The sequence below is a fragment of the Ranitomeya imitator genome, chromosome 5 (assembly GCF_032444005.1).
Source record: "Ranitomeya imitator isolate aRanImi1 chromosome 5, aRanImi1.pri, whole genome shotgun sequence".
Taxonomy (NCBI): Eukaryota; Metazoa; Chordata; class Amphibia; order Anura; family Dendrobatidae; genus Ranitomeya; species Ranitomeya imitator.
Window position 1 is genome coordinate 40,050,587 of NC_091286.1, and position 24,877 is coordinate 40,075,463.

A 24,877-nucleotide genomic window follows, 5' to 3' on the forward strand; every position below is an offset into this window, starting at 1 on the left:
TGGTTTCAAAATATTATTTACCGTTAATCCTGCACAGAACCTGTTTTTCCCACCTGCGGCTTTTGTGGCCCCCGTTTTGTCCTTTCAGGTGAATAAGCGCCAGTGTATAACATTTTTTATATTTTTTTATATTTTAGCCCCATAGATTTGCAGCGCCTCAGAGTCCTGGTCGTTGCAGTAATGTTGTTCTTCCACCAGGGGGAGCGATGTTACATCTGATGGCACCAAAGGAGTTCACCCTGCCAGGTATCACAGCCACACACACACTTCACACGCCGGCCACCAGGGGGAGCAAAAGGTTCTATCTATTAGGCCACTCCTCACACTTGAGTAAAACTGGGGGTTGGTTAGGAAGTGAGGGAGTTGAGAGGCAGAGGCAGAAGGAGTTGGAGCCAGGAGGAGGAGAGGAGAGGAGCAGACTGGGCTCGGCCCAGGAAAAGGACAGAAAGACACGGAGCTGCGCCTGCAACCCATGCGGCAGTCTCCTAAGAAAGGACAAGAAAGGAAGTGTGCCGTAGTGAGTGAGCACAGAAGTCGTAGCAACAGGAGTGAAACAACAGAGGGAGACCAGCTAGATGCAGGCTGCCTCCCCTGATCGTAGATCCGGTGGCCGGAACACCGAGGGAGTAATAGACTCTACGCTTTACTTCAGAGACCGGCAGGGCAGTCGATTCCAAGTTGGCTGTCCGACCTAAGAACCTAAGCAGACAAGGTGGCAACGCGGAGGAGGGGCGTCTCTAGGGTCCCTAAAAATTAGCCTCAGGCCACCACCGTCATACAGGTTATGTCCTATCCATCTGGGGGGACAGAGAGAGAAGTAACAAGAGTGAGGACCCTATGGTAGCTAATGCAAGTGGGGACCTACTACGTTACTGTGTGCAAGGGGTAGGCTACTGATTTCCACCTGGATCAGGGGACTCTGGAATTGCCATCAGACTGGCTGGACCCTGCCTACCCTGTTATCCGGCACTCTGGACTGTGAATGCTGAAGCCTTCAGTAAAGGTAAAGAGACTGAACCCATTGTGTCCTCGTTATTCACCGCACCTTGCACCATCTACCATCAACATCTACACTTCTGGTAAGCCCTGGGGAAATACTTCACCTGTGGGAAGGTATACCATCTAGCTGCCATTCCATCACCCCAGCGGACCCCTAAGCAGCGTCGGTCACCCTGACTGAATACCACAGGTGGTGTCACGAACACTACCGTTATCTACAAACTCTACCCTTTTTATTGGGCGCCCCTCATAGGGCCACGGTCCGGGTCGGGCCACCGTGACATCCCAGCTGAGGGAACTGAAGGACCCGGTACCGAGTACCCCATTGCCCTTACATGGGGGCGATCCAAATTCTTGGCGTCACAAACAGGATCTACTCAAGCCTGAAAAATTGGGTCATGTGCGCCTAAGAACTGTGTCAGAATCGTATTGGAACTGTGAATTGTTTAAAGACTGTGTAGCGCTGTTTCCCGCCAAAACGCCGCCATTGCAGCACCATGTGGCGTGCTGGAGGAGTGGCGCGTGTCATCGTGGGCGTAGCCTGGAAGAACAGCGCAAAAGTCAAGCCAGCCCCTCACAGATATTACTATGTCCGGAAATATGCCCGTCAACGAAGAAGATCCACCTCCTAGTCTGGGATGGTGGAGGACGAGGAAAGATCTGCCCTCCGGAGGAGGAGGAACAAGAACCGCTGGATGCGATTCGGCAGAACCAGGCTGGCATCATGGCGAGCGGAGGCAGTCTGGAAGAGGGGGAGAACACCCGTCGCTGCTCCAGCCAATGGGAGCCGAGTGGAACCCTGCCAGGACACACAAACCAGGAGGTTCTGGGAGCGGAAGTCGACGAGCTGTGTCGACAGCTCCGGAACCTGTACCAGCGTGCAACCACCGGCCCTGAGAAGCAACCATGCAGACAACCGTCCGAGCCCCAGCCTGCGGCACAGGAGATCGGCACCGGAGACGCCACGGAGGCAGGTAACGACACCAACCCTGCCCCGGTAGCCGAGGGATCCCTTCTAGTGGACATAGATTCACCCTCACCACCACCACCCGGCCGGGTGTGTAGTCGCTTAGAGTGGGAGAGGCCATGGGAGACTATGAAGACCTCGGACGTTCCGCTGCAGCCCTTCAGGCAGCAAGTGGACATTCAGGGAGAGGTGATGACCTTTAAGTGGACCCGCGCCACCACCAACCTAATCGGGTTCCCTGGGGGGGGACCAGTCAGAGGAGAAGAGTCTGGCAGAGATCGCTCATGAGGAATACCGACAGCGGCTGCGTCAGCAGGAGGAAGAGTGGGCTAGAAAGAAGGAGCTCCAACATCAGGCTGACCGTGAGAAGGACCTGCAGGCCAAAGCAAAGGCCTGGCAGATGTCCGAGGAGGATTGGGGCCCCCAGTACTATGGGATCGTGGTGACCTTCCTTATGCAGGGGGGTTGGGGCTTCATAAAAGAGCGTGGCCTCGCCCTTGAAATCTTTGTGAATCGGCACGATGTGGAGTCCCACCTCATTGAAGGGCACCCAGGCCGGGATCTGTACCTCGGTGATCGTGTCAGGTACACGCGGCATTGGGGTGAGAAGGGGTGGTATGCCCTGCATGTCCGCAAATACAAACCCGAAATCATCGTCTCATCACCCTACTACTCCACACCCGAACAGGTGACCCCTGCCCCGGTCACCATGTGCTCAAAGTGTACGCAGACCTCCGTGGCCAGGAGAACAGTGAGCACACAGACCCCAATCCGGAGTGAAGACGCACTCTATGTAGTACCCGGTGGTAGCCGCCAGTATCTAACAGGGCTACCCCCACCGGTACTACCTCCAGAACTCCAATAAACCTCGGAGCACTGAAAAACTGTACATAGTTTAAAAAACATTCTTTTTTTGCTTCCAAACCCGGCCAGGGTTAACTTTTAAAGGGATCCTTTCGTTTACCCGGGATCCCTGTTGTTTCCAGTTTTATGGTTTTAAAGGAACATTGGAATCATGGATGGTGAATGGTTCCCGAACTGTCCCGTGTAAATAGTTTGCACCTTCTTAAAGGTGCTCTCTTCTGGTTTTACAAGCAAGAAGACTTTGCGAAGAAACTGTTCCTGATGACGACGTGAAAGTTTCTATGGTCTTAAAGTTTATTACTAACTTGTTGATTGTTTGCACTACCTCAGAAAAGACTAGTTTCTCTCTTAAAGGGAATGTTCGGTTGTTGCACCTTAATAATGTTTACATAGCTGGTAGTATGTAGCTAGATAGTGATAGAATGTTTAATGACGTACTAGAAAGTTGGAAGACAGATGCAGTAGGCCCGTAGGGGTAGACAGATAGTCCTGCATATGAAGAAGAAGAATAAAGAAAATGTTAAATTGACAGTAAGGGTTAATGATAGTATACCCTTAGAGGGTACTTGCACTTAGTAGATAGAATACCTGTATGGGTAATTGTATGCCATAGTAAGTTAGTAATTGTTATTTTTCTACTTTTGCCTTAAAGGGTAATACGCACAATGTAAATATGTTCATGTTTGCAACGTTCAAGTGTTCTCACCTTCCCTAAAGGGAAGCACTGTTAATTTATTTTTTTAAAGCAGTCCAAAAATGTCTTTTGCTACCTGTAATTGTTGTGTTCTTTTCCCAGCCCGGGAGTGCTGGAATTAACTGGGGTGTGGGTGGGGGTTATGGGGAGTGCAGCGCCCTAGAGTCCTGGTCGTTGCAGTAATGTCGTTCTTCCACCAGGGGGAGTGATGTTACGTTTGATGGCACCAAAGGAGTTCACCCTGCCAGGTATCACAGCCACACACACACTTCACACGCCGGCCACCAGGGGGAGCAAAAGGTTCTATCTATTAAGCCACTCCTCACACTTGGCAGAGGCAGAGGCAGAAGGAGTTGGAGCCAGGAGGAGGAGAGGAGAGGAGCAGACTGTGCTTGGCCCAGGAAAAGGACAGAAAGACACGGAGCTGCGCCTGCAACCCATGCGGCAGTCTCCTAAGAAAGGACAAGAAAGGAAGTGTGCCATAGTGAGTGAGCACAGAAGTCGTAGCAACAGGAGTGAAACAACAGAGGGAGACCAGCTAGAAGCAGGCTGCCTCCCTCTGAGCGCAGATCCGGTGGCCGGAACACCGAGGGAGTAATAGACTCTACGCTTTACTTCAGAGACCGGCAGGGCAGTCGATTCCAAGTTGGCTGTCCGACCTAAGAACCTAAGCAGACAAGGTGGCAACGCGGAGGAGGGGCGTCTCTAGGGTCCCTATAAAATAGCCTCAGGCCACCACCGTCATACGGGTTATGTCCTATCCATCTGTGAGACAGAGAGAGAAGTAACAAGAGTGAGGACCCTATGGTAGCTAATGCAAGTAGGGACCTACTACGTTACTGTGCGCAAGGGGAAGGCTACTGATTTCCACCTGGATCAGGGGACTCTGGAATTGCCATCAGACCGGCCGGACCCTGCCTACCCTGTTATCCGGCACTCTGGACTGTGGATGCTGAAGCCTTCAGTAAAGGTAAAGAGACTGCACCCATTGTGTCCTCGTTATTCACCGCACCTTGCACCATCTACCATCAACATCTACACTTCTGGGAAGCCCTGGGGAAATACTTCACCTGTGGGAAGGTATACCATCTAGCTGCCATTCCATCACCCCAGCGGACCCCTAAGCAGCGTCGGTCACCCTGACCGAATACCACAGGTGGCGTCACGAACACTACCGTTATCTACAAACTCTACCCTTTTTATTGGGGGCACCTCATAGGGCCACGGTCCGGGTCGGGCCACCATGACTTCCCAGCTGAGGGAACTGAAGGACCCGGTACCGAGTACCCCATTGCCCTTACGTGGGGGCGATCCAGATTATCATACGTAAAATACTGCAGCTTCTCTTGAAAAAAACGGATAGCACTCATACCTGGAAAAACTGACGTATGAATGAACCCCAAGTCTGTGATTGTAAAACAGCCAGAAAAGAGTTGAATACAGTCCTCGGAGACCTCAGAGCGTTGTAAGGGCATCTACCAGTGCGATCTACTGGTTACCTACCAAGCGGAGGGGGATTGGAATGAGAGGCCACCACAGACCCAGACTGTATAGTTTCTGGTAAATTGGTAATTTTTATACAGATACCTTTAAACATTATCAGTAAAAATAGTAGTTCTGTATCTGTGTGTAGACATTACACTAATTATAAGCTCTTCAAAAAAACATCTGAACATCCTGACTAAATTGAGCGCTGCCATCTGATTGTTTTCATGCACATTTCTGTGGTACATCTGTATGAGCAGGTGGAGAATTCTTAGAAAATCCTTAAACCTCAACAAAAAGTTATTTTCTTTAGCTATAAACATCTCATTTTCTCTTCACTTACTAAATAATACCATATGGCTTAAGATTTAAAAAAAAGGCTCGAGTACTGATTGTACATAACACAGACACACTATTTATGTGATTGCCCCCGTAGTCGAAATAGAGCGCTCCTTAGTCTTAACCGTAGTCTACCCCTCACCTAATAATAAGTAAAAAAAAAATTGTTCCATTTTCCTATACCTGTAGCATCTCTATTTTTTGTGATCTTGGGTTGTGCGAGGGCATACTTTTTGCGTGCCCAGCTGACGTTTTTAATGATACCATTTTGGTGTAGATACGATCTTTTGATCGCCCATTATTACATTTTAATGCAATGTTGCGGCGACCAAAGGAAGTAATTCTGGCGTCTTGACTTTTTTGTTCACTATAGCTTCATAGATCGGACAATTCTGAATGCGGTGATACCAAATATGTGTATGTTTGATTTTTTTATTATTATTTCATTTTGAACTTTTAGATTTTTGTTATTTTTTTTTAATTTTTAATAAAAACTTATTTTTTTTTTTTTTTTTACTTTTTGTATGCTTCAGTAGCCTCCATGGGAGACTAGAAGCTGCCATAACCTGATCGGCTCAGCTGCATAGAGGTGTGATTAGATTGGTCCTATGTAGCAGAATTGTTGACTTACTATAGAGGTCTGCTGTAGATCTCTGTTGTCATGCCAACCCATCGGTGACCCGCGATCACCTGATGGGGTCACCGATGGTCGGGATTTCCGGCACGCTTGCCGGAAGCGCGCATGAAGTGCCGCTGTCAGATATTGACAGCGGAATTTAGCAGATTGACAACCATGGGTGGATCACGATTCCACCCGCGGCTGTTAAAGGCACATGTTAGCTGTTCAAAACAGCTGACATGCGCCAGGAAAGATGTAGGCTTAGCGCCGGAGCCCACATCAAAGGGGGAGACACGACATGCGCTGTACTAATACGGTGAATGTTATGAAAGGGTTAAAGGGGTTGTCCACTATTACTATGACAACCCCTTCTTAAAATTAATGTATGTCCCGATGTTGGTGTAGGTCCACTGTGTTTTATCAAGAACAAAGTCAGCGCAGCCGTCTACCGGGAAATTTTAGAGCACTTCACGTTTCCCTCTGCCGACAAGCTTTTTGGAGATGGAAATTTCATTCTCCAGCAGGACTTGGCACCTGTCCACACTGTCAAAAGTACCAATACCTGGTTTACAAACAACAGTATCACTGTGCTTGATTGGTAGCAAACTCGCCTGACCTTAACCCCATAGAGAATCTATGGAGTATTGTCAAGAGGAAGATGAGAGACACAAGACCCAGCAATGCAGACAAGCTGAAGGCTGCTATCAAAGCAACCTGGGCTTCCATAACCCCTCAGCAGTGCCACAGACTGATCGCCTCCGTGTCACGCTGCAGTGATGCAGTAATTGATGCAAAAGGAGCCCCAACCAAGTATTGAGTGCATTTACTGAACATACATTTCACTAGGTCAACATTTTGGATGTTAAAATCATTTTTTTAAGCTGATGTTATAAAGTATTCTAATTTACTGAGATAATGACTTTTGGGTTTTCATTGGCTGCAAGCCATAATCATCAACATTAATAGAAATAAACACTTGAAATTGATCCCTCTGCAATGACTATATAATATACGAGTTTCACTTTTTGTATTGAAGAACTGAATGCACCTGTATCAAGAAATACAGTAATAAAAATCATCTGGTCTTTTGCATTAGGGAATTAAAACAGCAACTAGGCCAAAATGCATAAGTACGTAGTGTTTGAAAAATTGAGTACACCCCATAAATCAACAGCTTGTAGAACCACCTTTATGAGCAATAAATTGGACTAGTGGTTGTCTGTATAATTGTATCAGTCTCTCACATTATTCTGGTGGAATTTTGGCCAGCTCTTTTTTATAAAGTTACTTTAGTTCATTAATGTTTGTGGGCATAATTTATTAACAGCTCTCTTATGCCAAAACATTTCAATTGGGTGGAGGTCTGGACTGAGACTTGGCCATTGCAATAATTTGATTCTTTCGTTTTTCAGCTGTTCTAGTGAAGATTTACTGATGTTCTTGGGATCATTGTCCTGTTACGTGACCCAGTTCCGGTCAAGTTCTAGCTTTTCGATAGATGGCCTCACATTTGTCTCTATATTGCTTTTATTATACAGAAGAGTTCATGTTCGACTCAATGACTGTAAGGTGCCCAAGTCATGTGCACAAAACCACCCCAATCATCACCCCTTCACCACCTTGCTTGACAGTTCGAATGAGGTGTCTGTTGTGTTTGTTTTTTTTGCCAAACATGACGCACGACATTATGACCAAACATCTCTACTTTGGTCCTGTCTGTCCAAGAGACATTGCTCCAGTAGTGGTCATATGCAACTTTGCAAACTTCACAACTCTGCAACTTAAAAAAAGAGGCTTTCCCCAATCAAGCGTATTCTGACTCCATAACTAGGCTGTGAATGTGAGGCTCTCGGTACACCAAATCTATGGATATCTCTATGTACCTGTACTCACACAAAGAGATTTCATCAGATAGTTTTAACTCTACTGCAGAGGCGTGTATGAAGATTCCAGAAGAAATTTATTTTCAATCTGAATTCTTTATTTTCAGTCTGAATTCTTGTATTATGCCCAATAGTAACAGCAGCAGCTGTAGTCGTTACAGTAGCAGTAGGTAAAAAGATAAAGTAGAAATGTATAGGGATCAACCTCAAACGAATCTGGTTGTCAAACAGTGACACAGGAGGAAGAAGGGAGGGGTGACTGAAATCAGAGCTGGGCTACAGAATGAGAGACAGGGCAAACTTCTAAAAGGCAAACCTGATTGCATAGCAGTGCAACAGCAACAATGCAAAGGCAATTCAATACTGTGTGATTCTCAAATCGTGGGACATGACAAAACCCTTCCAACCAAGTCATTCTTGTTCAGTTTGTATTATCACGACCTTGAAAATGTAACTGAGGCCTTTAGAGTCTGAGCTGTAGTTCTTGGTTTTCTTGCAATTTCTCTAAGCATTGCATGGTCTGACTTTAGGGTTAATTAGCTGGGAGTGGACATCCCCTCCTGTCTTAAATGTGTGGCACTTATAGATATTCTTTATCACTTTAGAAAGTTGGACTCCGATTTTTTGGAAATGGCCTTAAAACTTCTTTTCCATATTGATGGGTAGCCGCAATTGCTTCTCTAAGATCATTGCTCCTTGGCCATGCGTTAACCAGCAAAACTAATAATAATAATCTTTATTTTTATATAGCGCTAACATATTCCGCAGCGCTTTACAGTTTGCAAACCTTATCATCTCTGTCCCCGATGGGGCTCACAATCTAAATTCCCTATCAGCATGTCTTTTTGAATGTGGGAGGAAACCGAAGAACCCGGAGGAAACCCACGCAAACACGGAGAGAACATACAAACTCTTTGCAGATGTTGTCCTTAGTGGGATTTGAACCCAGGACTCCAGCGCTGCAAGGCTGCAGTGCTAATCACTGCGCCACCGTGCCAACCATTGCGCCAAAACTGAGAAAACCCGCTTCTATAGAGGTGATTACATATGCAGATGAACAATTAATTAAAAAAAAAATTCCTCAAATAAAAAAGCAACAAAGTCATATTAAGTTAAAATCACAGTGCTAAAAAATCCTGTCCTATCACCCAAAGCGCTCCAACAAAAAAGAATTGCGCAAAATGGGAAACCACATCAAATAGTTTTCAGACAGATGAATACACTGACATTTCCCTTTATATTAGTATTTCAGTTTATTACATATATATAAATTATTAGTCTAATTACCGGCCTCTGACATAAAGGATTTTGCATAAAGCTGGATCGTGTTCCTTTCATTTCGACACTCCTCTAAAGGACAACGTATCCGATATCAAATTTATTCATGAACGTGTTTTAGTGGCAATTGTGTCATGATAAAAAACGCAGCTGCTCGCTTCGGAAAATGCTCTGATCAAGTGATTAATTATTTGCTTTCCTTTGAGCCGGTTCCATGCGAATGCAGAAGGCGACACAGCCGTCATGTCTCCTCCAGGAAAACCTGTTCCAAGTAAAATAGTAAGAAACTGTTACAGCCCAGAAAACAACACACACGTATTCAATAAGTCCAGGATATTCCAGTACGTATTGTAGTCACTATTTATTTCAGTCTAAATCACTCATCAACAATCCACCGGATAGATTTTTGCCTGACAATTGGTGCTCATAAACTTCCATGGACATTCAGGAGAACTTTCAGCAGAATGTCAGTGTCTTTCTCTAGCATATCCCCCTCCGTAGCATGGTAAACGCACCAACCGTCATCTCCTATCTCAGCGACGAATACACATTTTACCCATCTCTTGAGAGTGAAAGATAAATGCAGAAAGAGAAAGAAGCAAATTTTTCTAATAAGATATATTATTATTGTTTATTTTAAATGTATTAAATAAAAATTAAAATGAAGATTCTTCTGATTTTTTTTTTTTACACAAATCCCCAACCTGTGGCCAAAAAAATCATGCAAAAAAAAAATCAATATTTAATCGAAGTCTAAATTAAAAAAAAAAAAAAATTACATTCAGTATTAAAATTTGTCATTCCAAAAGGGTCTGAATACCATGGGTTAAACCGTACAGCTCTGCATATTGTACGGCATGAAGGTTTTATCTCTTAACTTACGCAGACTGTTCCGGCACGAGCAGGCTGTCTCCAGTCTCTAACGTCAGAACGTTGTCACCAGCCGCTACCGCAGAGGAGCCTTCCTGCAATGTGTTGCCATAAGAAAATGTCACTATAAACTATATTACGGTTTATTATTACGCTGTTTAGAATACACAGTTTTGCTTTGACGGACTGGTTCCAAGTCATTGTGCCGCCGCCCGGTCCTAATACAACACGACTGGGGGTGTATGTGGGAGAAATAAGTTGTGCTGTTCCAGTATATTCCCCCCATAGAGGAGCTGACGGATCGGAAAGTCCTTATCAAAAACTCAATATAAAGCCTCACTCAGATTTTTCCACGTATGAGAGAATCGATCAGAGTGTGTTCCGAGTGTCATCCGATTTTCTCGTACGTGGAGAAATTAAAAAAAAAAAAATTCCCCACCTTCTTCATTCTGACAGTCTGTAAAAATCGGTGAGATTTTTTTTCACGAACCCATTGACTTGTACTGCTGATTTTGATCAAAAACCACACGCCTCTGTAATTTTTCGACACGCCTCTCTAAGTAAGGTGATTGACCGCATAGACTATCACAGGTGCAAGTACTATCCGTGAAAATCATACAGCTAAATGAGCCCTTATAGATTTATTTCCTTAGCTCCATATAGCTACTTTGAGATATAAAATATGGATTCTACCAAAAATTATAGGATTTTTTTCAATATAGCATTTACATATTATGGAGTTCGAGTTCCATAACATAATACGATACTAAGGAACCAGGCAAACAACCACAACATTAACTTTTTTTTTTAATTTAACCTCCAGGTTATTATACTTCCTTATCTTATTTTGTTTCTTTCTCTTCCAAGCAGTATGCAGCAGTGCTGCCTCAATGCCCAGTTCATGCTCCTTTAGAGGCTGCTTTGAGCTGCTGCTCAGCAGAGATTCATCATAAACTATAATTAAACAATCAGTGCACTGGAAAATAGGACACAAATTCGAATTGCGTTCAAATTGCCAAAAATGTGCAATTTCATATTCGTTTTTGGGATTGTTTATTTACCATGTTCACTATATGCTCAAACTGATCAGGCAATATGGTTCTCCAGGTCAGTATGAGTGCGCAGATACCAAATATATATATGTTTTTTTTTTCATTTAAGTGACAAAAAATAAATTCTAAAATTTGCAACAGAAAAAAAAATGTTGCTTTTGTTGCCATTTCCCAAGACCCAGAATGTCTCTATTTTTCGGCATCTGAGGCTGTGTGATGACTTATTTCGGTGCCCTGAGCTGACATTTTTACTGATACCATTTGGGGGTAGATACAATGTTTTGATTGCCTCTTATTGCATTTTTGTCACGGGTGTGTCAGGTGTAACAGACTGTTATCCTGGATCCGGCTATAGAAGGTCTTTGCGTTTAGCTTCTTTATTCTTGCATCTCTGTTACGGAGGGATAGCCTTCTCCCTCTAGGACCCAATAGTTACCTCCACCTTCTGCTGCTAATCACACAACTGTGCTGAAGATTTAAATACATTCAATTGCTGCAGCATGGTGCGGGTGATAGCTCATACTTGCCTCAGTCTTGGTGGAAGTTCTAGCAGTTGGTTAGTGTCTTTCCCTGAGGACCCTTGGAGAATTACTGGCACGACATCTTGGTTGTCTTCTCAAGCTAAGTGTTTTCGCCCAATCCGTCTTCCCTCTCTGTCATTAGTTTTAGTGGGGACTGACTAGTGCACACCCCATCCCCTCCCTATGTAGGGTCTATTGCTAGGGTCAGGCAAGGATTAGGTTCCTGCTCGGCGATAGGTGCAGAACCTATGTAGGGACATTTAGGGCAGACAGGGTGATTTTAGATCTGTCTAGGGGTCTCCACTCCCTTCTTCCCTAATGTTTGGACTCCCTCGTCCCTCTTCCCGTTGTTGTGCACTTACTTATCCTTCACTCAGCGTGACAATTTTATTCCCATGTTGCAGCCATTTTTTTCATTATGCCATTTTCCGATCGCTTTCATTTATTTTATATTGTGAGAGATCAGACACAGGAGAACTTTTTAAAAAAAATTGTTTTAGTTTTAATTGGGCAAAAGGGGGGTAATTTAAACTTTTGTGTTTTTTTTTTGTTTTTTTCGTTTGTGCTATACATAGTAGGGTATCAGTGCTGCTATGTATAGCAAAAATCACGATTTCCTATGAACGCCGGCCACAAGCTGACTTTCACAGGAGGATCATAATGACAGGCACGGAGGTCTTCAGCAGACCCTCATGATAATGATAACCCATTGGTGCCCACGATCACAGCACAGGCCAGCCAATGGGAGTGTGGAAGGATGCGCACCCCTGTCAGCTAGTGTTAAATTCTGCTGCCAGAGATTGACAATGGGATTTCACAAGTTAACAGGACCAGGTGAAGCTCCGATTTACCTGTATCTGTTAGAGACAGATGATGGCTGATTAAATAAGCTTTCGTGTGAAGGAAAAGATGCGGGCACAGCTTGCAAGCCTGCATCAATATCAAGGAGCCAGCTTATGATGTACCGATACGTCATATGTCTGTAAGGGGTTAATAGAGCGCACAGATCAGCAGTTGAAAGCAGCTTCTAAAGGAGCATAAACTGGACATTGAAACAGCACTGTTGAAGATTGGGAGAGCAGAAGGAAACAAAAAAGTAATGAAGTATATTTCAAACATTTATAACTTTGCAATGTATGAAGGGTAACATAAATGTAAGAAAAAAAAAAATAGTTACTCTTTAACGTACAGAGGACTTTGCTGCAAAATTTATCCATTTTGGATATGCCCCACTGCATGATAGTAAGAGAGTGCAAAATTATTTACTTATTGCCATCTTATCCTTTGAATTTGAATCACCATTTTTTAAATTGCACTCAATTAAAAACATGTTGTTTCTTAAAAAACATAGGGCAGGACCCTACTGGCCATCATTTACAGTAAAGCATTATTCATAAGACTGATGAACGTTTTTGTAAGTTCACCTGATAAACATATCTTGAAATTTAAAAATAAATAAAATAAAGTGACATAAAAATACTTGCACTACCGCAATCTTAAAGGGCTGTCTGGCCGTATACTGTGATGGCATACTGCCAGGAAATGCCATTAATGTTCAATCAATGGGAGCAGCTCTGCTTTAACTTTTGACGATTGCTGCCCCAAAATGGAAGCATTACTTGGCTCCATGCCGCTCAGTTGTTTTTTTTTGAGGAACTCTAAGGTCAGACCATCATAGTGAATAGAAAACCATTCACTATAAAGATAGTATTGATCAGACCTCCACCTACCAGTCACTGATGGCATATCCTAGAAGTATGTTATCAATGTTTGTGCCAAAACAGCCCTTTTAAGAAAAATGGGGGAAAAAATTGAAAAAAAAAGTCAATTTTTTTAAAATTAGCTTTCCGACATTTTTCCATCCATTTTTTGCCTTGGACTGTCGACAGTAGATAATAATTAGATTATATGTCATAAAAATGCTTCATAGTAAACCTCTTCCAAGTAATACAATAAATATATTTTTGGACACACCAGTTGCCATATCCAGGTATTTGTATGTAACGTGTTCTCTGCGGTTTCTCCTGCGCCGTACACTGAAGCCTGAAATGAAAAGGAAAAACTTACTTTTTATGAGAGGGATGACTGAGGATGGTCTGGGTGTAGGCAATAAAGGTCTCCTTTCCACCCAAGACTCCTTATTTATCTAAGGTGGGGTCAAAACTGTTACTACAGTTGACCTCTTAATATATAATGATAATTTTACTTATATAGTGCCAATATATTCCACTGCCCTTTACAATAAAGCGGGGCCATGTACAAACAATAAAGACATCCCAAAGTAACATATAGTCCAGCAATTACAGGAGTGAGGACCATGCTCGCAAACTTACAATCTAGAAGCCCTAGATTGGCCCTAGATATTAAGACTAAGGTTGCGTGGACATGCTGCAGCTACAAAGTACACAAAAACTGCAGTGACCCAAAAGGTCCCCATATGCACATACACACTAGACAAAGTCATCTGAACTTCCCGATATTGGCCGGATCGGCTCATAGTCTAATGTATTTGGGGCCTTCTCCAATCTCCCCTCGCTGACGATGTCAGGGAAGAGAACGATTAGGCCATTTGAATTTCAATGTTCGATCCTTATGTTTTCTCTTCTCTCCCTGTTGAAAAGCCAAGTAAGCTCAGCCAAATGTTGGTTTGTATGAGGAAGTTGGAAGTCATAGCCGCGTATGACTGAACGTTCATCCAACAGTTATTTAATGTGTTCGGTCAGCTTAAGCTACTGGTAGGAGGAAAGTGAAGTGAGGGGTCCAAAAAGCAAGGCCAATAGGAAACCTCTGTACCAGAGTGCAACCCAAAGAATAGCTTGTACCTTTAAATCTCACAGTCTGTTTAACTATTTGGCTACCACCTCTTTTAAAACTATTACTTTTAGCCAGATGGGTCATGATGAATGTTTTAGTCCCACAGAAGATAACATTGCCTTGAGTTGAATTTGTAATTTACAGTACAAATTGTGAATGTGTCCCAGTGTGGTGGTGGTCTCTGTTCCCGTGACCTCACCCTTACAGGATAAATCACTGGTCAGTGGAACAATGAAATTCCTCAGCAGTGCAGCCTTCCAGTCTGCGTCAAAGCCCCTGCAGACCATTGTCAGACTGATGAACATTGGCTCCACCGGAGGATTTGATTCTAAGGGTCCATCTTTCTCCCCCGCTGAAGAGCACCTTAGCAGGTGCAAGGTTTTCACTATGAACTCTCCTGAAGGTGAAGCCAGGGCCCACTGGAGGATTCTCCGGTTCTCTGGTGGTCCAGTCCAACCCTGCTGCGGACTGATGCTCAATCAATCTGCTTATTTACTGCAGATTTTAGGGTCCCTCCATTGCTCTCTCAATGCCGATGTTGTGAGCACAGCTCAGTCACCTAAATTAGCTGCAAGACAAGTTGAAGGCAGTGTAGAAAGTTGATAAAATTGGAAAAACATAATTTTTCCTATTGCCTTGTGCTGCCCGCCTTAGGCAGTGGCTCTCCAATCCCTAGTGGCAAACACAGCACGGTAGCACCAGCTGAAGCTTGTCTGCCTTTAAATAATCCTCTTAAATAAGGAAGGAATACATTTTTATATTCTTATCATAAAAATGAATACCCTGTTACCAGACATCCATGCTCCAGTGCAATGACTAAGAACAGTCATGCTGTATTTAACCCCTTCATGACCCTGCCTATTTTGACCTGGCCATTTTTTGCAATTCTGACCAGTGTCCCTTTATGAGGTAATAACTCAAGAACGCTTCAACGGATCCTAGCAATTCTGAGACTGTTTTTTCGAGACATATTGAGCCTCACGTTAATGGTAAATTTAGGTCGATCATTTTTGCGTTTATTTGTGAAAAAAACGGAAATTTGGCCAAAAATTTTGAAAATTTCGCAATTTTCATATTTTGAATTTTTATTCTTTTAAACCAGAGAGTTATGTGACACAAAATAGTTAATAAATAACATTTCCCACATGTCTACTTTACATCAGCATAATTTTGGAAACAAAATTTTTTTTTGCTAGGAAGTTATGAGGGTTAAAATTTGACCAGCGATTTCTCATTTTTACAACAAAATTTACAAAACCTTTTTTTTGGGGACCACCTCACATTTGAAGTCAGTTTGAGGGGTCTATGTGGCTGAAAATACCCAAAAGTAACACCAATATAAAAACTGCACCCCTCAAGATTCTCAAAACCACATTCAAGAAGTTTATTAACCCTTCAGGTGTTTCACAGCAGCAGAAGCAACAAGAAAGGAAAAAATGAACATTTAACTTTTTAGTCACAAAAATAAACTTTTAGCAACAATTTTTTTTATTTTCCCAAGGGTAAAAGGAGAAACTGGACCCCGAAAGTTGTTGAACAATTTGTCCTGAGTATGCCAATACCCCATATGTGGGGGGGGGGAAATCACTGTTTGGGCGCACGACAGGGCTCGGAAGGGAAGGAGTGCCATTTGACTTTTTTAATGAAAAATTGGCTCCAATCTTCAGCCGACACCATAAAATTTTTGGGCGATATCTCCTGAGTACACCGATACCTCATATGTGGGGGTAAACCACTGTTTGGGCACACGGCAAGGCTCGAAAGGGAAGGACCGTCATTTGACTTTTTGAATGAAAAATTAGCTCCAATCGTTAGCGGATACCATGTCGTGTTTGGTGAGCCCCTGTGTGCCTAAACATTGGAGTTCCCCCACAAGTGACCCCATTTTGGAAACTAGACCCCTCAAGGAACTTATCTAGATGAATAGTGAGCACTTTCAACCCCCAGGTGCTTCACAAATTGATCTGTAAAAATGAAAAAGTACTGTTTTCACAAAAAAATTATTTTAGCCTCAATTGTTTCATTTTCTCATGTGCTACAGGCAAAAATTGATCTTAAAATGTGTTGCGTAATTTCTCCTTAGTACATCGTTACCTCACATATAGGGGTAAACCACTGTTTGGGCACACGGCAGGGCTCTGAAGGAAAGGAGCGCCATTTGACTTTTTGAATGAAAAACTAGCTCCAATCGTTAGCGATCACCATGTCGCATTTGGAGAGCCCCTGTGCGCCTAAACATTTGAACTCCCCCACAAGTGACACCATTTTGGAAGTGATGAGCACTTTCAACCCCCAGGTGCTTCACAGAAGTTCACAGAATGCAGAGCCGTGAAAATAAAAATTAATTAATTTTTCTTTCCTCAAAAATTATTTTTTAACCCGCAATTTTGTTATTTTCACAAAGGTAACAGGAGAAATTGGTCTCAAAAGTTGTTGTCCAATTTGTCCTGAGTACGCTGATACCCCATATGTGGGGGTAAACAATTATTTGGGCACATGGCAGAGCTCGGAAGGGAAGTAGTGATGTTGTGGAATGCAGACTTTGATGGAATGGTCTGCGGGCGTCACGTTGCATTTGCAGAGCACCTGATGTGCCTAAACAGTAGACACCCCCCACAATGGACCCCATTTTGGAAACTAGAGCCCCCAAGGAACTTATCTAGATGTGTGGTGAGCACTTTGAACCCCCAAGTGCTTTACAGAAGTTTATAACGCAGAGCCGTGAAAATAAAAAATCATTTTTTTTCCTCAAAAATGATATTTTAGCTCGCAATTTTTTATTTTCGCAAGGGTAACAGGAGAAACTAAACCACAATAGTTGTTGTCCAGTTTGTCCTGAGTATGCTGATACCCCATATGTGGGGGTAAACCTCTGTTTGGGCACACGTTGGGGCTCGGAAAGGAAGTAGTGACGTTTTAAAATGCAGACCTTGATGGAATGGTCTGCTGGCATCATGTTGCGTTTTCAGAGTCCCTGATGTACCTAAACAGTAGAAACCCACCACAAGTGACTCCATTTTGGAAACTAGACCCCCCAAGGAACTTATCTAGATGTGTGGTGAGCACTTTGAACCCCCAAGTGCTTCACTGAATTTTATAACGCAGAGCCGTGAAAATAAAAAATCTTTTTTTTCCCACAGAAATAATTTTTTAGCCCCCATTTTTTTATTTTTCCAAGGGTAACAGGAGAAATTAGACCCCAACGTTGTTGTACAATTTTTCCTCAGTATGCTTATGCCCCATATGTTTGGGTAAACCACTGTTTGGGCGCACGTCGGGGCTCGGAAGGGAGGGAGCACCATTTGACTTTTTGAATGCAAGATTGGCTGGAATCAATGGTGGCGCCATGTCGTGATTGGAGACCCCCTGATGTGCCTAAACAGTGGAAATCCCTCAATTCTAACTCCGACTATAACCCCAACACACCCCTACCCTAATCCCAACTCTAACCATAACCGTAATCACAACCCTAACTCCAACACACCCCTAACCACAACCCTAACCCCCAACACACCCCTAACCTTAATCCCAACCTTAACCACAACCCTAACCCCAACACACAACCAACCCTAATCCCAACCTTAACCATAACCCTAACCACAAGCCTAACCCTAACCTCAAAACACCCCTAACACTAATCTTAACCCTAATTCCAACCCTAACCCTAATTCCAACCCTAACTCTAGTTCCAGACCTAACCCTAAGGATATGTGCCCACGTTGCGGATTCATGTGTGGATTTTTCCGCACCGTTTTTGAACAATCCCCAGGTAAAATGCACTGCATTTTACTAACAGATTTACCGCGGATTTCCAGTGTTTTTTGTGCGGATTTCACCTGCGGATTCCTATTGAGGAACAGGTGTAAAACGCTGCGGATTCCACACAAAGAATTGACATGCTGCGGAAAATACAACGCAGCATTTCAACGCGGTATTTTCCACACCATGGGCACAGCGGATTTGGTTTTCCATAGGTTTACATGGTACTGAAAACGTGATGGAAAACTGCTACGAATCTGCAGCGGCCAATACGCTTCGGACCCGCAGCCAAATCCGCACCGTGTGCACATAGCTTAATTCTAACCTTAACGGCAACCCTAACCCTTATTCCGACCCTAATTGCAACCCTAACCCCAGCCCTAACCCTAGCCCTAACCCTAGCCCTAACCCCAGCCCTAACCCTATCCCTAACCCTAACCAAAGCCCTAACCCTAACCCTAACCCTAGTTCTAACCCTAAACCTAGTGGAAAAATAAAGATAAATATATTTTATTTATTTCATTATTTTCCCTACCTATGGGGGTGATACGGGGGGCTTTACTAACTATTTTTTTTTATTTTGATCACTGTGATATAACCTATCACAGTGATCATAATGTACCTGGACTGAATCTGCCAGCCGGCAGATTCGGCGGGCGCACTGCGCATGTGCCCACCATTTTGGAAAATGGCGGTGCCCATCACTGAAGACGGACGGACACCGGTAGGGACACCAGGACTTGTTAAGTATGGGTGGGATCGGACAGCGGGGGGCGCAGAGGGGAGGCCGAGGGCAGTCGGAGGGGAGAGGAGGGGAGAGGAGGGCAGCGGAGCACAGAACAGAGGGGAGGAAAGACTGACCGCAGCGGCAGATCACCACTGTCAGTCAGTGGAGGGGGCAGATCACGGTCTCCAGCCATGGTCGATGATATTACAGCATCAGCTATGGCTGGATTGTAATATTTCACCAAGTTTCATAGGTGAAATATTACAAATCGCTCTGATTTGCTGTTTCACTTTCAACAGCCAATCAGAGCGATCGTAGCTATGTGGGGGCAAAGCCAAAGCCACCCTCCCTGGGCTCAAGTGCCACTCCTCCTGTCCCTGCAGGTCGGTTGAAATTGGAGTTAACCCTTTCACCCGATCTGCAGGGACGCGATCCCTCCATGACGCCACATAGGCGTCACAGGTCGGATTGGCACGGACTTTCATGACGCCTACGTGGCGCCACAGGTCGAGAAGGGATTAATGTATTGAGTCTTAGCATGAGCGAACCCGGAAAGTTCAAGTTTCATATTGGACACCTAGTTTCTGGTACCGAACCCCGAACTCAGGGTTTGCCAGTCTAATAAAGCTTGTTGAAAGACTGCAGCGCAGCCAATCAACAAGCTTTTAGACTCCGGGCACTTCCGGTGCTATCAAAGCTATGCGATGTATTGGCATGGCTGTGATTGGCCGGCACAGCACGTGAGCTGACCTGTACAAAAGACCGGATCACGAATGCCGCCGCCGTTATGCTGTCATTGGTGTAGGGATAGGACGCAGCTGGAGTGAAAGGCAGATAGTGACTGCGTACTCTTCAAAAATAAAAATGTGTCTACTCTGCACTCCATATCTGTGGTAGTACTGTGCTGATACTGTGCTAAAAGCCTCTTTGTGTACTCTGAAAACCCATCTGTGAGAATACTGTTCTTTAAACCACTGTGTGTACTCTGCACCTCCCTGTTGGCATATTGTCCTGTAAGCAGCTGTGTGTATTCTGCACCCTCTGCCTGTGGGAGCACTGTTCTGTAAGCCACTGTGTGTATTCTGCACCCCCTGCCTGTGGAAGTACTGTCCTGTAAGCCACTGTGTGTGTTCTGCACCCTCTGCCTGTGGGAGCACTGTTCTGTAAGCCACTGTGTGTATTCTGCACCCCCTGCCTGTGGAAGTACTGTCCTGTAAGCCACTGTGTGTGTTCTGCACCTCCTGCCTGTGGGAGTACTGTCCTGTAAGCCACTGTGTGTATTCTGCATCCCCTGCCTGTGGGAGTACTGTCCTGTAAGTCAGTGTGTCTATTCTGCACCCCCTGCCTGTGGGAGTACTGTATTTTAAGTCACTGTGTGTACTCTGGACCCCCCTGCTTGGGGGACCACTGTCCTTTAAGCCGCTGTGTGTACTCTGCACCCCCCTGCCTGTGGGAGTACTGTTCATTAAGCCACTGCATGTATTCTGCACCCATATCTGTGGGAGTACTGTCCTGCATGCAGCTGTGTGTACTTTGCACCCTCCGCCTGTGGGAGTACTGTCCTGTAAGCCACTGTGTGTATTCTGCACCCCCTGCCTGTGGGAGTACTGTACTGTAAGCCAATGTGTGTATTCTGCACACACCTGTCTGTGGAAGCACTGTCTTTTAATCCACTGTGTGTATTCTACACCCCCTGCCTGTGGGAGTACTCTCCTGTAAGCAGCTACTGTATGTGTACTCTGTACGCCCCCGTGGGCATACAGTCCTGTAAGCAGCTGTGTGCATTCTGTACCCTCTACCTGTGGGAGTACTGTCCTCTAAGACACTGTGTGTATTCTGCACCCCTGCCTGTGGGAGTACCATCCTGTAAGCCAGTGTGTGTATTCTGCACCCCCTGCCTGTGGGAGTACTGTGCTATAAGCCAGTGTGTGTATTCTGCACCGCCTGCCTGTGGGAGTGCTATCCTTTAAGCCACTGTGTATTCTGCACCGCCCTGTCTGTGGGAGCACTCTCTTTTAAGCCACTGCGTGTATTCTGCACCCCCTTGTAAGGGGGTTACCTTCTCTGCTCCATGCCTGGATCCACTTAGCTGTGCAGCAGGTTTCCCTGGGGGCAGACTTAGAGGCCGGGACAGGAAGGAAGCTGGGCTGAGAGAGAAAAGAGGCGTGCTTTCCACGGCTAGAGCAGCGTGCACAGCAGAGAGCAGCGTGTGCAGCAGAGAGAGCAGCGGATACAGCGGACAGAACAGCACGCAGATGCGCTCCGGGGAGGAGAGAGGGAGCTCCCGGTCGGAGGACTGAGACAGGAAGATTGTCCAGAAAGACTGCATCTTGTGAGTCCGTGAGTCCGTGCGGACTCTGCTGTGACTGGAGAGGTGCACCCTGACGGTCGTGCAAAGAGAAACAAGACACAGAATAGGCCATACAAACTGGGGATCACCAAACAGCAATGATTGGACCAAGAAACACAGCTTTATTACAGTATAACACAGGACATAAACATATAAAAACATTTAAAACAATTTGAATACACTAAGCCTATAATAAGCCAAGCACCTGTGCTAGACAAATGGGGAAGGTAATTGAAATATACTAGGCTTCTCTATGGACAGCATAATCATAATGTGCAAAAAATAGCAAAGAATGGCTAAGTCCCAAATATAAATAAGCCTTGCAAATATGGCCGCAAGTGCATGTAGATGTAAATACTGGAATAGAAAACAGTTATATGCTAGATATATACACAACAGACTCTGTGGGCAAAAGACCTTGTAGTCTCTAGTACAGCAACTAGGTTCCTGACAAAACAATCAAATGATATAGAGTGTGGGACAGGTGTGTCAAGTCATACCAATAAAGTGCTTAAATGCACAAGAGAAAGATGTTAGACTGTGCACCCACATTTGTTTTAACCATATAATGTGCACAGAACATAACAACCAATGGTCCCCGAGCACTTTAAATATACAAATAAACAAAAGACAGAGTCATGATGTTAACATATACCTGTGTACTTAGACCAGGTTCATGCACTCAATACAACAGCATTCACCATAACCCCAGAACGTTAGGTATAATAACCCAATACTAGCAAGACCAGGCACTAAGAAAGAGGATGCCCAACACGTATCGCCACACAACGGTGGCTTCGGCAGGGGACGCTCGCGCAAAGACATTGACCCGTGCAAAGACAGTGACCTGTGCAGAGACAGTGGCCCCTAGCACCCACGGCATTAGTGCAGAGCCCCTGATTCCTGTTGGGAGACCCAATAATAGACTGAGCATTGTTCTCCTGAGATAGGCTACACTGTTGAGGCAGAATACTCAGAGCACAGGGGACCCCATTTGCCTAGCATCCCCTCTACTCACCACAGTAGCCCCTCAAACCCCAGGTTGCGGGTTCCCAGAGACTACACAGCTCACGGATAACAGAGGGACGACAAGTGCCGCTGTTTCCCGGCGCCTATGTTGGAGAAGACGACCCTACAAGCAAGTCCTCATCAGACTGATAAGTGTTTTTCCCAAGAACTTCCGTTTACTTCTGTTATACTGCTTTCCATATATTTTGCACCATTATTTCTGCAGTTTGTATTCTACTGTTTTCTCCCTGTGAGGAGACTATCGTCCCTGTTAATAAACCCCCCTCAACAGTTGGTCTGTCTGTTCCGTGGTGACATAGGCTACCCTGCACTCTATTACACCCTTGCTTTTGGGAGTCTGTCTTTTAAGCCACTGTGTGTACTCTGGATCTCCCTGCCTTTGGGACTACTGTCCTTTAAGCTGCTGTGTGTACTATGCACCCCTCTGTCTGTGGGACTACTGTCCTTTAAGCCACTGTGTGTGTACTCTGCACCCATATCTGTGGGAGTACTGTCCTTTAAGCCACTACATGCACTCTGCACCCATATCTATGGGAGTACTGTCCTTTAAGCTGCTGTGTGTACTCTGCACTCCCTCACCTGTGGGAGTACTGTCCTTAAAGCCGCTGTGTATACTCTGCACCCCCTCACCTGTGGGAGTACTGTCCTTAAAGCCGCTGTGTATACTCTGCACCCCTCACCTGTGGGAGTACTGTCCTTAAAGCCGCTGTCTGTACTCTGCACCCTCTTATCTGTGGGAGTACTGTCCTTAAAGCCGCTGTGTATACTCTGCACCCCCTCACCTGTGGGAGTACTGTCCTTAAAGCCGCTGTGTATACTCTGCACCCCTCACCTGTGGGAGTACTGTCCTTAAAGCCGCTGTGTATACTCTGCACCCCCTCACCTGTGGGAGTACTGTCCTTAAAGCCGCTGTGTATACTCTGCACCCCTCACCTGTGGGAGTACTGTCCTTAAAGCCGCTGTCTGTACTCTGCACCCTCTTATCTGTGGGAGTACTGTCCTTAAAGCCGCTGTGTATACTCTGCACCCCCTCACCTGTGGGAGTACTGTCCTTAAAGCTGCTATCTGTACTCTGCACCCCCTCACCTGTGGGAGTACTGTCCTTAAAGAGACTCTGTCACCTGAATTTGGCGGGACCGGTTTTGGATCATATGGGCGGAGTTTTCAGGTGTTTGATTCACCCTTTCCTTACCCGCTAGCTGCATGCTGGCTGCAATATTGGATTGAAGCTCATTCTCTGTCCTCCATAGTACACGCCTGCACAAAGCAATCTTGCCTTGTGCAGGCGTGTACTATGGAGGACAGAGAATGAACTTCAATCCAATATTGCAGCCAGCATGCAGCCAGCGGGTAAGGAAAGGGTGAATCAAACACCCGAAAACCCCGCCCATATGACCCAAAACTGGTCCCGCCAAATTCAGGTGACAGGTTCCCTTTAAAGCTGCTGTGCATACTCTGCACCCTTCACCTGTGGGAGTACTGTCCTTAAAGCCACAACCTGTCTCCTCCATACATCTGTGACATGGTCTCCCGGTACCTACCTACACGCGACCTCCGATCCTCCCAAGACCTCCTTCTCTACTCCCCTCTCATCTCTTCTTCCCATAACCGCATCCAAGACTTCTCCCGTGCTTCCCCCATACTCTGGAACTCTCTACCCCAACACATCAGACTCTCGCCTAACATAGAAACCTTCAAAAAGAACCTGAAGACCCACCTCTTCCGACTAGCCTACAGCCTGCAGTGATCCTCAACCTACTGAACAGCCGCGCAACCTGCCCTACCCTCTCCTAGTGTATCCTCACCCACCCCCTGCAGACTGTGAGCCCTCGCGGGCAGGGTCCTCCCTCCTTATGTACTCGTGTGCCTTGTTATCTGCTCATGTTTAATGTATTTGTCTATATCTGCCCCGTATTCACATGTAAAGCGCCATGGAATAAATGGCGCTATAAAAATGTATAATAATAATAATAATATCTGTACTCTGCACCCCCTCACCTGTGGGAGTACTGTTACTATTGTAATCAGCCATCTCGTTGCCATATATAGACAAAACCAACAATTTTTCTGTACTGCTGTGTCTATATTAGTAGTATGTATAAAAAAATAAGTGTACTCAAAAAGGGCTCTAAAAGTGAACCTGGAAATTATAGGCCAGTAAGTCTAACCTCTATTGTTGGTAAAATATTTGAAGGGTTTCTGAGGGATGTTATTCTGGATTATCTCAATGAGAATAACTGTTTAACTCCATATCAGCATGGGTTTATGAGAAATCGCTCCTGTCAAACCAATCTAATCCGTTTTTATGAAGAGGTAAGCTATAGACTGGACCACGGTGAGTCATTGGACGTGGTATATCTCGATTTTTCCAAAGCGTTTGATACCGTGCCGCACAAGAGGTTGGTACACAAAATGAGAATGCTTGGTCTGGGGGAAAATGTGTGTAAATGGGTTAGTAACTGGCTTAGTGATAGAAAGCAGAGGGTGGTTATAAATGGTATAGTCTCTAACTGGGTCGCTGTGACCAGTGGGGTACCGCAGGGGTCAGTATTGGGACCTGTTCTCTTCAACATATTCATTAATGATCTGGTAGAAGGTTTACACAGTAAAATATCGATATTTGCAGA

General features: G+C 44.9%; 1 protein-coding gene across 1 annotated transcript in view; it reads right to left on the reverse strand.

Moving 5' to 3' along the window:
* Positions 1-8,571: 8,571 nt before the first annotated feature.
* The window catches only part of HAAO (3-hydroxyanthranilate 3,4-dioxygenase), a 73,666-nt gene continuing 57,360 nt past the window's right edge, over positions 8,572-24,877 (reverse strand). The window contains exons 8-10 of the mRNA XM_069768600.1: positions 13,546-13,614; positions 10,011-10,093; positions 8,572-9,390 (exon numbers count right to left, since the gene is read on the reverse strand). Coding sequence (XP_069624701.1) covers positions 9,312-9,390; positions 10,011-10,093; positions 13,546-13,614 — 231 coding nt within the window. The 3' untranslated portion in view covers positions 8,572-9,311. The remainder of the gene's footprint in view (positions 9,391-10,010; positions 10,094-13,545; positions 13,615-24,877) is intronic.